At 49.5% G+C, this 14,378-nt stretch overlaps 1 protein-coding gene across 1 annotated transcript; it reads left to right on the forward strand.

The window, feature by feature from the left end:
* Window positions 1–6,423: 6,423 nt before the first annotated feature.
* Window positions 6,424–10,796, forward strand: MSX2 (msh homeobox 2; the record flags this gene model as incomplete). Its single annotated transcript, XM_084294996.1, has 2 exons — window positions 6,424–6,778; window positions 10,372–10,796. 2 exons carry the CDS (start codon window positions 6,424–6,426, stop codon window positions 10,794–10,796), a joined length of 780 nt encoding a protein of 259 aa, XP_084151122.1.
* Window positions 10,797–14,378: the final 3,582 nt, after the last annotated feature.

Raw genomic sequence — 14,378 nt, forward strand, 5'->3', positions numbered from 1 at the left:
GCAAGTTTTCTTTAAATAAATGTTGTTTGAGAAGTAAAGAAATCAGCCAGGTGATCCCAAAGTCGGGCACTCCGATCATCAGTTTGTACAAATTTAAGTTTGTAGCTCAAAATCAGTTTATTGATTGGCTTACTATAACAACCTGGATAATCAAACAGGGATGCGGCAAGTACTGGAGAAAAAAAAAAAAATCAATCGCAAAGCTGCGATAAATCTGATAATTCAGGGGACTCGGGATAGATTAGGAAAATAAGGACGGGAAGACAAGTGGAAAAAATAACAGCCGGCAGACAATCATAATTTGAGTCTTGCAGGAAGGTTGGTACACATCCCCACGCCGTGGTTCTACTGCATAAATAGTAGGATTTGTTTTAGGAGCTCCGTCTGAGCACGGGATAATTCAGTGCATTTTCCATCTCCCATCCCGTCTTGTGTTTCCTGGATTTGTGGAGGAAAAACGAATGTGTGAGAAAAATGACAAATAAAAGTTTTTTATGTGCATGTAGTGCATATGATAATGAACTCGGTTTATGGTTTATATGGGAAGATGGGTGTGCGTGGGCAGTCTCTGGGAATAATCGGGTCTTCGAATCTAAATCAATGCAGGAGCTTTTAGTATGTAACTCTCTACACATATTTTTCCTCGCTGAAGTGGATCGTTTTGAGATATTCCTAGCCCAGACGAGCCGGAAGGTCTATGCGATAGCTAAAAGTCACTGAGCAAATTCGATGGAAATCGTTTGCGAACGGAAAAACAGCCGGGATAAAGAAAAAAGGAGCTCACGGATCATCACTTTTCCCTTTTTGGGGAAAAAAAATAAAATAAAATAAAATTAAAATAATAATAATAATTTAAAAAAAAAAAAAAAAAGAAATAAATAAAAGAGGGTAAAAAAAAAAAAAAAAAAAAAAAAACGAGAGAAAAAAAGAACCAAGATATTTGTCCCGGGGATTTCGTGCCGCTCCAGCCCCCGACGGGGCGGGGGCTTGGGGCCGGCCGGGCACCCACCCCTTCGCCCGTCTGGGGGCAAACGCATAATTTTTTGTCCACGTTTTTTTCGGGCAGTGGATGTGGGGTGTCCCCTGGGTCTGCTCGGGACAGCTCCCAGCAGCACGGCGCCAGCAGGTGCCCACGGTTTCTCTTCCCGGGGCCCGATTCTGCGCTCTCGGGAAGCAGCGACGGCTGCACTCGCTTAGAGGGAAGTAAGGTCCTGCCCTGGTGTCCCGAACACAGGGGGACCCTTTGGGACCCGGGGTCCCAACCGCGGTCCCTCTGGACGCTCACAGCAGCCGGCACCCCGCACTCCCGTCCGTCCCACTCCTCCCCGCAGCCTCTCCGTGCATCGCCTCCGAAAGGCGAGCCTCCATCCCATCGTCTCGATGGCGGTTTTTCTGCATGTAAATATATCCTCGCAAACAGCTCTTTCCTCCCCTTAAACTTTCCCATGTGTTTATTTAAAAAGTTATTACCTCGGAAAAAAAAAAAAAATCGTTTTCAGTCCTTAAGGGCAAAGCTGCTAACTGCTCTGAGCAGGGAGACATCTGATCTCTCCCAGCTATCCCCTGCGTCTTGCCAAAGAGAGAATAAATATCTGATCGCAACTGAAATACCTGCGTAGAGAGAGGAAGAGAACAACCCTCGGCGGGTGGGAGAGGAGACGCTCGTATTATGCAATAATCACGGTTCATTGTACGCTCACTGTCTTAACGAGTGGATGACACCAGTGCGATAAATAGGAACCATTGTCGGGTGACACAGAGGACAATTATAACGCGTGATTGCACTTACTGCCCATTTCCAGCACGGAATATAGCGCAACTTTGCTTCATCGCAGCCACCTTCCCTATGCACCGGGAGCCGGGCTGCGTGTGCCGGGCAGGCTGAGCCCTCCCCCGGCCTCAGCTGAGGGACAGGGCCCCCACCGGGGTGTCCGAAGGATGCTCGGGGGAAGCCTTCCCCCGCACCCCGAACCGCCCGGGAGTTGGCTCTGGAGCTAACAGCTGGGCTCCTCCATACGTCAAAACAGCTTCGGAAATAGGAGTCCAAGAGACTCAAGAAGAGGACCTAGATGGAAGTGGCTATAACCAGAGCTGACCCTCGGAAGCTCTGATGTTTGGCTCGGTTTAATTCCTTTCTAGCGTCTGGGGATAAATTGATAATTTCTATTATTGCAATGCCTTTCTCTTGGTTTCAGGTCTAATCTGGAGCAAGGCAATGAGACAAAAATCTTTCCCAAACTGCTACTTATTATCTCGGCGTACACTTCGTTTCGGGGTAGTACTTAGGCTTGATGCACACTCTGATGCCATTATCCTGCCTTTTTTTTTCTAGTCAAATGGGAAGCCTTAACTTAAAAACCTTTTTTAAAGGACTTCCACACATCAGGTTCACGGCGACTCATTAAAAAATAATAATAAAATAATAATAATTAAAAAAAAAAAAAAGAAGACACTAGTACCTCCACTTTAGAAAATATCTTATTAACCAAATCGATCATAAAAGTAGAGGAAATTCTTTGGGGGCTGTGTCTCCTGAAGAACAACACGCTCCCCACTGCCCGTGGGTATTTTATTCCCTTGAGAAGGGCACGGGCTGGTGCTATAGGGAGGGCATCATTCCCGTAGTGATTCGGATCGTCTCCCTCCGGATTTACACCGGTGAGAGGGGGATCTCCCTGCAGAAACCTGGACCTCCCCGCAAGTCACCATGGGCAGCCCTCAGAAACTTTACGCCGTGGCATTTCGCGGTGGGGATGCTGCCCGCGGCCCTTCGGATGGAGGAGCGAGGATGCTGCGGCGGTGGCTCCCCGTCGCCTCCCTCCGCCCCCGGGCTGGGAGAGGCAGGCGGAGGTGGGCCGGGGGGCAGCCCGGAGCCCGGGGGGAGCGGGGGAGGCTGGAGGCGGAGCTGGCCGGGACGGGCCGTCGCTGCTGCTGCTGCTGCTGGAGCCGGTCAAACTGCACAGCCACTTCCCCCAGGAGCTTCCCTTTCATCTCCCCGCTCCTGGCGCCTGCAAAACAGCCTCAGTTTGTCTGCGACGTCTCTCCTCCCCCTGCCCTCCCTCCCTCCCCGGCCCTTTCCAGCTGAGAGCCCCGCCGCGGCTGGCAGGGGCTGATGCTGCCGGAGGATGGGGGGAGGCCGAGGGAAGGGGGGCGCGGGGGGCTCCCGGGGCATCTTTGGGATCCGCCCGTGCTCACTGCCAGGCTTTCTGAGGGGGACACACGGGTGTAGGGCTGGGAAACAGCCCCGGGGAGAGGCCAGCCCGAGAACAGAGCGGCACCCGCCAAGCCCCGACGGCCAAGCCCCGACGGCCGAGACCGGGACCGCCCTCCCCGGGAGCGGGGACACCCTGGCGACACTCAGAGGGGACCCCCACGCGGGGGACAGACCCCGGACTCACGTCGGTTCCCCGGGACGGATCAGTTCCCTGCTGGTCTGAGGCTGGGCGCTCTCTCTGAAATCGTGGGTCCGGGAAAAGCCTGAATTCCCAGAAATTTCTCCAAGCCCTGTCCTTGCGAGCTTTCCGTCCCGGCATTCAGTGCCGTGCGGGGATTCTTTCTCCTATGTTTAATTGATAGGAGGAGGATGAAGGAGGGGAGGGGTGAGGGAGGAGAGAAACCTCCAAGTTCAGGCTTCAGACGGAAAAATGCTCAAACCCCTCTATGGGCTAAGGCTGAAGAAAGGCAAACGACATGAGCAAGCCCTGCCGTGCTCTGCAATCCCCAGCACCCCTGTGGCACCCAAGCCAGCCAAACCGGGCTGGACGAGCCGACTTGTGCTCCTTGCTTCATGACGCCCTGAGAAGCATGTCCCGTGGTCCCCCTCCTGCCTCCAAGCTTCCCAAAGGAGGACAGCTCCCCATATCCATGGGGACAGCGTCTAGGCCCCAGCCAGGCAGCCTCGGAGAGGAGCGGCACCCAAGGGACGTGAGCCCCAGCTCGATGTCACCGTGACCTGCCCTCCTGCGAGCTCTGCTTCCCCAGGCGCCCTTCCAGCGGGCATTGACTTTGGGAGCGCGGTATAATTATCTGTAGCATTTTCAGCAGCCCCACAATGGCTTTCCACGGATGGTGCATTGTTCTTGACACACATGCATTGTTCTTGTATGTCCATCAATTCTCATTTACTTGTCACTGTGCAGGAAGCATGGAGAAGGGAAGGGAAAGGGGGGGCTGGAGGGGAGAAGAGGGACAAACTCAAGCCCACAGCAGCAAGAAAGCTTGCAAGGCCGGGGCTGGGAACTGCATCTCTCTGTGAGTATCTCTCAGCAAAGAGAAGCATTCTGCTGAAGGAGAATGGGGATAGCAGAAAGAACAAGTGACGCATAAGTTTGTGGGACAAATTATTATTTTCACCCATGGAAAAAAAAATTAAAAACATCAGGGTCCTGTTGCTCAAAACGTAATCTGTCTCATTCGGCTTAGCTAGGCTAGTGAAAAGCATCACATCTCGTTGCAGATCTTGCCTGGCTTTAATCGTTAACCCATCGAAGTCTGCAGTAATACTACCAGCAATAAATGACGATTGTACAAACCCTACTATTAGCCCCACTGATCAGTGGGGTTTTGTAACTCGGCTTCTCGTACACTTCCTCCCACTCTTCTTCCCACGCCACAAGCACTTGTCCCGGTCCCTATTTGTCGTGTGTGACACCTGGCGAGGGGCTACCGAGGCTGGAGAGGCTGCCGGGAGGGGGGGGGTGGATGAAGGGGGGCCAGGAGGACCCTTGGGACCAGCACAGCTCACTCATTACAGCCCCTTCTTCAAGGTGCTCTCTGGCCTGGACTGGCTGGAGGAGCATGGGCCGAAGAAAATCCCAGCAGAACCAATTCCTCTCCCAAAAATATTCTGAACTGTCCTCTAGGAAATGTCACAAACACCCCGGCTGCGGAGTGAGTGGGACACTGTGCTTTGTGTTAAGGGGACCGGGAACATCCAGGACTGCTGCATAGGCTAGCGAGAAGGTCGGAGTCCCAAGCGAGAACCACATTACCTGGTGAAAACCTGCATATTTTGTGGAAGGACATAACCGAAAAGGCTCAGGGAGCATAGACCTGCAGCTGTCCAGGACCAAGCCCACAGCCTTGTCTGAGCCTCCCCTGGAGTCAGGGCATGGAGCGCGGAGCTGAGCGCACAACACCAGACCGGACAGATGCTCTGCCACTTTTCCAGCGTGTTTTGGGTTATACAGCCTCGGTTGTAACTAGTACCAAGACGGATCCCAAACTCTGCGTTTTCTGGACGTTAAAAAAAAAAACAAAAAACAACAACAACAAAAAAAAAAACAGCGAAAGTTACGGGCACAGCATGAACTAACGCCCAGTGTAAGATTAAAATAATTACGAAAAGAACACTATGCATTTGCTTTTATCCACGCCGTAATTAGAAACGCTTTTAAAAGGATACTCTTTATTCATACCACTGGTAGGAAGCCCAAAAGTGAGACAATCGCTTTCATAGTACTAGTCTGATATGCCTCTTAATTAAGGACTGCGTGGCCCTAATTTATTAAAACTCATCTATTCACGTGTGTAATTGACGCTGGAAAAATAATAATTAGAGATCTAACCTCCGCAGCGTGTTTTCCCTCAGCTCGGCTCCTGCTGCCGAGGAAACGCAAACAACCCCCTCTTATTTTGGGGTAAAAAATGCGAGGAAAAAGCTGCCGCGGTTCTTCGCTGAGTGAGGGTCCAAAACCCTTAGCATACACATACACAGTGCCCTCGGGAAAAAATAAATCTCGTTTTTAGAGGATGCGGCCGGGGTCGGGCAGACCCCGGGAGGGGGCGTCGGGGCTGGGGCGCGGCGGTGCCCGGGGGGCGTCGGGGGCGCGGCCGGGGGGAGACCGATGAGGGCCGGGAGGGGCCGGGCCGGCGGCGAGAGGAGGCAGAGCCGCGATCTTCTAAAGTTTTCCTCTTCGCCTAATCATCAGCCCTTAATTACCCCGGCGGCTCTTTTCTTGCTTTGCTCTGATTATAGCCTTTGGACGGCTCCTTAATGGCACGGCTCCGCTGGCTGCCCGTGTCATTAAGCGCTAATTCATTTCGGAGGGGACTTGGGGGGGGGGAGAGGGGGAGGGGAGGAGGAGGGGGAACACCCCAAGCAAAATAAGCTCCGAACGAAAAAAAAAAAAAAAAAAAAAAAAAAAAAGATAAAAATAAATAATAAAGTTTCTCCCCACCCTCCCTCCCCCGAGCCAATGGCATGAGTCACCCCGCGACGTCAGGGCCCAGCTCGGCCTCTGATTGGCCCGCGGGGCGTTTACTCCACTTCCCAAAGGAGGAAAGAGCCGGGGAGCCCCCAGAGGGGGGAAAAAAGGGGGGCGGCTCCGCAGCGCCTCACTCGCGCAGTCCCCGCGCAGGGCCGGGCAGAGGCGCAGCGCAGCTCCCCGGGCGGCCCCGCTCCAGCCTCCCTCGTCACCCGCGATGGCTTCTCCTTCCAAGGCGAAGGAGGTTTTCTCCTCCGACGAGGAGGGCCCGGCGGCCGGCTCCGAGGAGCACCACAAAGTCAAGGTGTCCAGCTTGCCGTTCAGCGTGGAAGCCCTCATGTCCGACAAGAAACCCCCCAAAGAGCTGCCGCTGGCCGCGGCGGGGGGCAGCGCCGACGGGGCGGCCGTGGGCACCTCCAGGAACCTGCTGCTGCCGGGCCACGGCTCCCGAGAAGCGCACAGCCCCCCCGGGGCTCTTACAAAAACCTTCGACACCGCCTCGGTTAAATCGGAGAACTCGGAGGACGGCACGTCCTGGATCCAAGAGGCCGGCAGATATTCGCCTCCGCCAAGTGAGTGGCTGGGGAAGAGGCGGAGGGCAGCGCAGGGCTGCGCGGCGCCCCCGCGGATGGGGAGCGAGGGGAGGCGGGCACCGGGAACCGGGCACCGGGCTCCGAGCCGCGGCCCCGAGCCGTGCGGCTCCCCAGGCACCGAGCTGCGCGGCAGCACGTTGGCTATATCCATCTAGACGCTATATTTCTGTAGATGTTGCTTTCTGCCTGTGTTTACACTTTATATTCATGTTACTTGGGTGTTTATGTACATTCCAAAGTTATATATTTACGCATCTATATATGATTGTATATATGTAAATATAAAATACTTTTTTTAAAAAACTGTACAAACATCAGGATCTCCCTTTCCCCACCTTCGGCTCCCCGGCTGCCACTTTGTACTTTTCTGTCATCCCCTTGCAGTGAGAACTGGAATTTCTCCATCTCCTTCTCGCTTATACGAAATGTTCAAAGCAATCTCCTTCTCGCTCTTAAATCCCAGGAATTCCTTCCTTTGCATCTTGCGCGCCTTCCGTGCGCTGTCTCCCACTGCGGTCTGTCCTGGCCCGGTGGATCTGTCCTGCCTCTCTCATCCTCGCTGCAAGCAGCCTGTCAAAGTTTCTCGGGCTGGGCCTGCCCTCTTTACCCCCCGCCATGTCTCCCGACCCCTTCCCACCGCCGTGGGGACACAAATTCGGAGGTGACAGGTCACTTTATAAACCCCTTCGGGGTTTGACCCGCGCTGCTTTGTCTGTGTTGAGTTGCATTTCGCTTTTGGCAAGATCTCCCACTTCCCGTTTTTGTTTTAAAATTTCAATTGTATTAAAAATAAATAATAAAAAAAAAAAAGAAAGAAAGAAAAAAGAAAAGAAAGAAATTAAGAGCCCAAAAACTACCTCCAAGAAAAGGTGAAAAGCATAGCCCGGCAGTGCTTGACTCTGCCTTCCCATCGCCAAGAGCCTTGATGGAGAGGCACCTGTATTAGCAGATCGATCTCCACTAATCTATGCATCCCTGGCTTGCCTGATGAAAACTAAATTCTCTGCTTTATGCAAGTTAATGGCTTTGTAGATGCGAACTATTTATCAGGACGCTCTTGCAGAATTTGCTCCTATAAACTAATATTACAAGAAGAAAGTTTAGTGCTATTATAACTCATCTCGTTTCGAGACAGTTAATTCGTTTTTGGTTTGAGTCCCTTCTTTTCCTTTGCGATTACCCCGAATTAATTAGATTTCTAACGTGCTGGAAGAAAGCCCGTGAGAGGGATCGGGAGGAAAACAGGCCGCCCGTGTCATTGCGGAGTAGCTCCTCTTTGCGACTTTAATGTACCCTCGCGTACTCAGGAAAAGAAGCTTGTGTTCCTACCCAGACCCCCTCTTTTACAAGACAAGGCCTAATCTTCTCTGGATACTTTTTTTTCCCCCGAAATTCCACTGTTACTGTATTAAAATCAGTAATTGTCGAGATCTGGAAAATAGCCTTGTAAAGGACTTCAGTATCTAGGGAGTTCGGGTCCCGTGATTTCAGGGGGATATGGGGTGAAAAATGATCAGTGATAGGAGCCTTAGCTCGGGAAGGTCCTTCGGCCTCGATCATCTTTCTCATTTCCCTCCTCTCCGGCTCTCGACCCCATCAGAGCCGCGGTGACAGTGCGGGGTAATGAGCAGTGCTCCCGCAGGACGCCCCTCTGTCCGTGGAGGGCTTTGATGTTAGGACGAGCTCCTCGATCTATGATTATTAATATTACAGGTGGGATGAACTAAGGAAGTGATGATTTTTGTCAGCCGGTGGACAGAAAACAGACAATAAACAAGGGGGAAAAAATCAAAATAAAAAACAGCGGAACAAATAATTGCAGCAACTGCTTTAGGACTGGCACGGGGTAAACAGAACTACAGGCTCTGCTCAGGCGACCGTCCCTGCTTCTTGTCAGAGGCTGGCTGTCATTTAGGGGATAGCTGGGGGAAAAAGCTGGTGGACGTTTGGGTTTATTCCGAGGGCACTATTTGTCTGAGATTTAACTTAAAAGCACTTTTTTGAAGTTTTTCCCGCGCATAGCAAAAGTCGGGATGAGTCGGGCTAACCTGAAACCCGGGAAAGGCGCTGGGATGGGGAGCGATCCCGGAGCGACCGTCGCCCTTTTAAACCCCATCCCTTCTGTAAGCAGCTGGCTTATAGCTGGGTCTTTAGAAATCCGGAAAATAAATCTTTTTCGTTTTAAAAAGAGAGTGGAATAGCGGCGTAATCGGTAGTGAATTTAGTGTAGTTTGCGTCAAGTTTTAGGAGTGCACCAAACGTCACAGTTAGCAGTTCAGTTATTAAAATGCTCTCGTGTGATCGTTAGACGGCATTTGACAAGTTGTTTTCTGAGAGGGATTTATTTTTTTTCGCCTTCAGTATCTAGAATAGTAAGAAGAGAAACTTTGATTTTTCTGATGGAGCTGTTTTCTCCCCCCCCTTTCTGAATTTTTGAACGCTTTCTTCGTGAGACTTTTTTTAATTGCAAGATACTCATTTAATCAGCTTCGCGGACCAGTTTATTTAAAAATAAACACATAAATAAGTGAAAGTTAAAACGGTTCTGAAAATACTGAGAAGTGTGTGAACCAGACATGTACAAAATTTAGGAGCTACTTATGAGAGACTGGGTGACAATTTCTGTATCAGGCTTGGGAGCCTTGTATGTCCCGGGAGTGATCCCAAACATAGCCAAATTGCAAAGTTTTTCAAAACAGCAGAATGCTTTTAAATCATTCTTTTAATTTATTATAGAAATGTAAAATTAATTTAAAGACAACTCAGCCATGTGCCATCTCTGGAACAAGTGCCTAACCTGGTTAGCGTTATAAGAAAAGCACGAAAGGTAGCAGATTTCTTTATTTGTATTGGGTACAGATGCTGCAGCTATGTGGCATAAATATGGCAGATGTCATAAGAACTAAGTATTGGATGAAAAGTATGATACTTGCTGAAAACAGAAATTACTGCTCGAGGAAAAACAAACAAAACTTATTAAGTAGAGTGGAAAGCTGCTCTTGATTTCAATGGTAGAAGAAATAGCAAGAATAACACCCAATTATCCCAAACATAAAAATTATCAGATCCTGTTCTTCAACTGCTGGGATAAACTCTCACAGGGTTGACTTGTTACTCTTGGTGGAGGAATCCTGGAATGGGCTTGTCTCTCGCAGCACATTGCTTTTGTGAATATTCTGCTTCTGCCTGCATGTTTGTCTTGTGCTGTATTGGGGTTATTCCTCCAGTTCTGCAGCTACCAAGACAGCTATTTTGTGTGCTTTAGTTCCCCATGCTGTGACTGCTAAAGTGATATGCTGGGTATCTCTGAATCCTATTTGCCTACAAGCTATTCCCTTAAAATCACAGAGCCTAACTTTCAGTTCCCAGGACATCTGCTGAAATCCCATAAACTTAAGTTTGTCTAGTAAGAGATTTGCAGTGCCGTTTGTAAAAATGGCCTGTTCTGAGGGTATCACCTGATGGGACACCCCATATATGTATCTCCCTGGGGTCTCTCAAGTGCAGCATGTCTCTCCAAAGCACCCAGGTCTCCCTGCCTTTGTGGTAACCAGCCTTTTCCTTCCTTGCAGGACACCTGAGCCCCACTGCCTGCACCCTGAGGAAGCACAAGACGAACAGGAAGCCCCGAACCCCGTTCACCACTTCCCAGCTGCTGGCTCTGGAGCGCAAGTTCCGCCAGAAGCAGTATCTGTCCATTGCCGAGAGAGCCGAGTTCTCCAGCTCCCTCAACCTTACAGAGACCCAAGTCAAAATCTGGTTCCAGAATCGGAGGGCCAAGGCCAAGAGACTGCAGGAGGCTGAGCTAGAGAAGCTCAAAATGGCAGCGAAGCCCATGTTGCCGTCGGGGTTCAGCCTCCCTTTCCCCATCAACTCTCCCATCCAGGCCGCCTCACTGTATGGAACATCCTACCCTTTTCACAGACCTGTGCTTCCTATCCCGCCCGTTGGACTCTATGCTACTCCTGTTGGATATAGCATGTACCACTTATCCTAAGAAGATCAGAAAGACAAAGCGACAGCAAGACAGACTTCCTGGTGGATCTTGTCCAAACCTGAGAAGGCAGTACCCCAACCAGTACTGGCCATTCTTACTGCAGGCTTCTAAATGCCATCCCGAGTGTACAGGAGTTCGCGTTAGCAAAGCAAGGCATCCTGTATGCTACAGGTTGGGTGTCTTCTGAGAGTGCTCTGAGCACTCAGAGTCTGATCCTCAAAGAAAAAAAATGTAAAAACAAACAAAAAAAAAAAAAGAAAAAACATTTGAGCAAATGTAGGGTTTTTATACAGTGCATGTAAAAATAGAATAAAAAGGAATGGGTGAAAAAAATGTTTTATGGAGGCAGAATTTCCCAACACCTTACATGATGGGGCCCAACATGTGTTTAAAGTAAAAGGGGTACATGCCCTAAACCCACACTCTCAAGTGTCATCATTTACTATGGGGGCAGGGGGAGGGAAATAAAAAGTTATAATTAAGGTGTTCGGGAGGGTTTTTGTTTTCTTTGTTGTTGTTTGTTTTTTAAAGAAAGCAGAGCCCTTAGATACAGACACCATGTAAATAGAAATTAGCCCCGGTAGAGTCTGAGTGAAGTTCAGAGCCAGCAAGTTCCTGCATTTCTAGGGGTAGGGAAAGGGTTTTTTTGTTTTGTTTTTCATCCCAAACATCGACGAACCTTTGCAACAAGATGAGGGGCCCTTAAATGCAGAAATTAAAGTATCAGCTTTATCCACAATTGGCTCTTGTAATGCCTTTATCTGTATAAATTAAAATTTATTGTTTGTAAAGCACTGTGAGGGGAGGTAGAGTGCAAGGGAAAGTTATTAGGCATTCTAGTCTTTATCTCTTCCTACTGGTGTGCTTAGAAAACTTTGTCTACAGCCAGGTAACCGTGGCTCTGCAATGGTTTTTGAAAACCATTCAAAAGGGAGGAAGGCAGTTTCTGGGGAAAGAAGACGTGGGTTGTTTCCACAGTGGTGGTGAGCAAGGGCTGTCAAACTCTTCTGTGGAGACGTTTGGTATTTTTTGTTAGTAATTACAACAGTCTATATTAAACAGAAGAATCCCCCATGTCTTCCTCTCTTCCCTTTGCAAAGGATGCTAATGTTAGTGACTCATGCTTCTAAGGAGAGATCCAGGTATCAAAATCCAACAGCATTACTTGTAGGATGGTGGGGTGCCAAGAGACTGCATAACCTCTGTCCCTGTGGGAGCTCCCCAAGTGCTGGCAGTGTCTTCCCCGGGCTTCTCCTTGTAACTATTGTATTATGTGTATTACTCTTGCTGAACTTTGTGAGAAAATTCCTCCAAAGTCTATGGAGCACTGAAGGCAGAGATTGTCCTGCATTTATTTTCTTAGCATGTTGAGAAGAAAGCAAAAAGAAAAGGGCAGTAAAATGAAAAAAAGCCACGAGGTTTTGCTGGTTATAGTTTGTTTTGACCCAGGCACTGTCACCGCCCGGGACTCACTATAGATGAACTTCCTATCTCCCTTCCCCTCACCCCCAATCTTCCATTATAGGAAAGTCCCTTTGAAAGGGATGCCTTGTACAATTTTATATATTTTATTGAAGATTTATTATTTCTTATCTCTTATTTCGAATTAAATTAAAAAAAGAAAAAAAGAAAAAAAACATGTTTAATCACGTGTGGGTCTGTGAGTGTTTGGAGTTCTTTAAAAGGTAACTTCTCTCCGTGTGTGTTTTGCAGTGCTGGGTCAAGTTCAAAGGAATGTTTTGGTTGCCTTTATGATTATTTCCCCTTCTGAATCTGAATTAAAGCCAAATTTGCAGCACATGAAGGTGAATTGCAAGTCAACAATTCAAAGTCGAAAGCCAAACCTTTTATGAGGTTTCCTTGTTTTTAACAACCCCTTTTAGGCGCCTCTGTTCTTTACAGCATCATATTCTGGTGATGTTTCCACTGCTTTTCTTAGCTCGTGAGCTCTTCTCTTTTGCTCAGGCCTCTCCCCTCAACTCGCCTTTCCCCTGACCTCAAAGCCGTCTCTAGCGGGTTGCTGCTTTCAGCCCCAGACACTTCTGGGTGTCCTTTAGTGCAGTGAGGGCTGGGCAGGGACCCTGCAATACTCCATCACAGTGGCATTTCAGGACTCCCACCTGCTGTCACCCTATTCCCTATCTTCTGGGGCAGCCTCCCTAAAGGGACTCTCCTGTGCTGCCTGGAGAACAGGTGCCTAACCATATTCCTAGCCCTCTCTGGTGGGGGGCCCTCGGGTGTGCGGGGATGAAGGGGGTGCCCGGGAGGTCAGGGACAGAGAACCGTGGGTCTCCAAATCCCATTCCTGCTGGCCCAGCACGGCACCTTGCATTTTTCTGTAGGAGTCTTTTAGGGGTTTAGGAGCGACCTCTGGGCTCCGAGCTGGGCCGGGAGGTACATTTACCTCCACTGGAGCAGCTGGGCGATTTAATTCAGCCTCACTCCGATGCACGGAGGAAAGCTTTCCTCTGCCCCACGCTGGTCCTTGGGCTCCGGGGGAAGGGGTCTCAGCACTCTGCAGGATCGGGCCTCGGCTGTACGAGGAGGAAAGGGCCGGGGGGGTGTGGGGGGATAGAACAACTCCCGAGCAGGGCTGCCTGGAGGGGCTCCGGGCAACGCGGATCCTTCCCGGCCAGCCCCACTCGGCCAGCTCCCTGTTAACCTTCCCGCTTCGCGACTGTAGGGAACAAAGCTGGGGGAATCCAATCTCCACGCAGACTTTTCAAATTAGCATTTACTGCCGGATAAAAAACGGGAGACAAACGCTCCTTTCTCGGGCTCTCCCTTTCTGAAGCGTTATCCCCTTAACTCCGGGGCCGCGCGAAGCCCCCCTCGCCCCTCTCCTTCCTTCTCCAATTGTGCCGAGTGCTTTCTAAGCTGGGCCGGGCCGGTTATAAATAAACCAGCGGTATTTTTTAACCTTCAGTATAAATCAGCTGTGTCAGGGATTACAGCTAAATCTTTTCGCTGGAAACTCTGAGCGCAGGAGCTTTGTGTGTGTTATGATAGATCCTTAAATGGATACAGATTTATTGCAGAACACAAGGGTGTTGAAGGAAAAGCTTCCAAAACTCGGTTACAACCTTTGGTATGGGAAAGGCAGGACGGATCCGTGACACCTTCCCCGAGCTTGCGGATGGCATGACAATTCACCCTGCGCCCATTATTAACTTGTTCCAATTAAATCCTTCAGAAAGGCCGAGTTAATTGAGTATTATATTTTATTACGAGGGAGGTGTCAAGCTTTACTCATGAGACTTCATCATCGGCCTAATGGGAGCTGCCCCGCAGGCAGATCTGTAACTGAATAAATTACAGCAAGGCAGGGAAATCAGAATGCTACCATTAAACGCGATGCACTTACTGAAATTCCTCCTCCACTTTCGCAAGAGGCTGTGGAGGTGTGGCTTTAATTAGTTATTTTAATGCAAAGTTAAATTGTTCCCAAAGTATTTTCTGACACAAAGCAGATGCGATGATTAGAAGTTGAGTGAGACTGAAAGGAGTTGGCATCTGTTCCAGGTACATCTATATATTTTAAATTTCCAATAGAAAGTGAAAAATAATTAGAGCAATAAATAA

Source organism: Netta rufina (assembly GCF_964035555.1).
Source record: "Netta rufina genome assembly, chromosome: 14".
Classification (NCBI taxonomy): domain Eukaryota; kingdom Metazoa; phylum Chordata; class Aves; order Anseriformes; family Anatidae; genus Netta; species Netta rufina.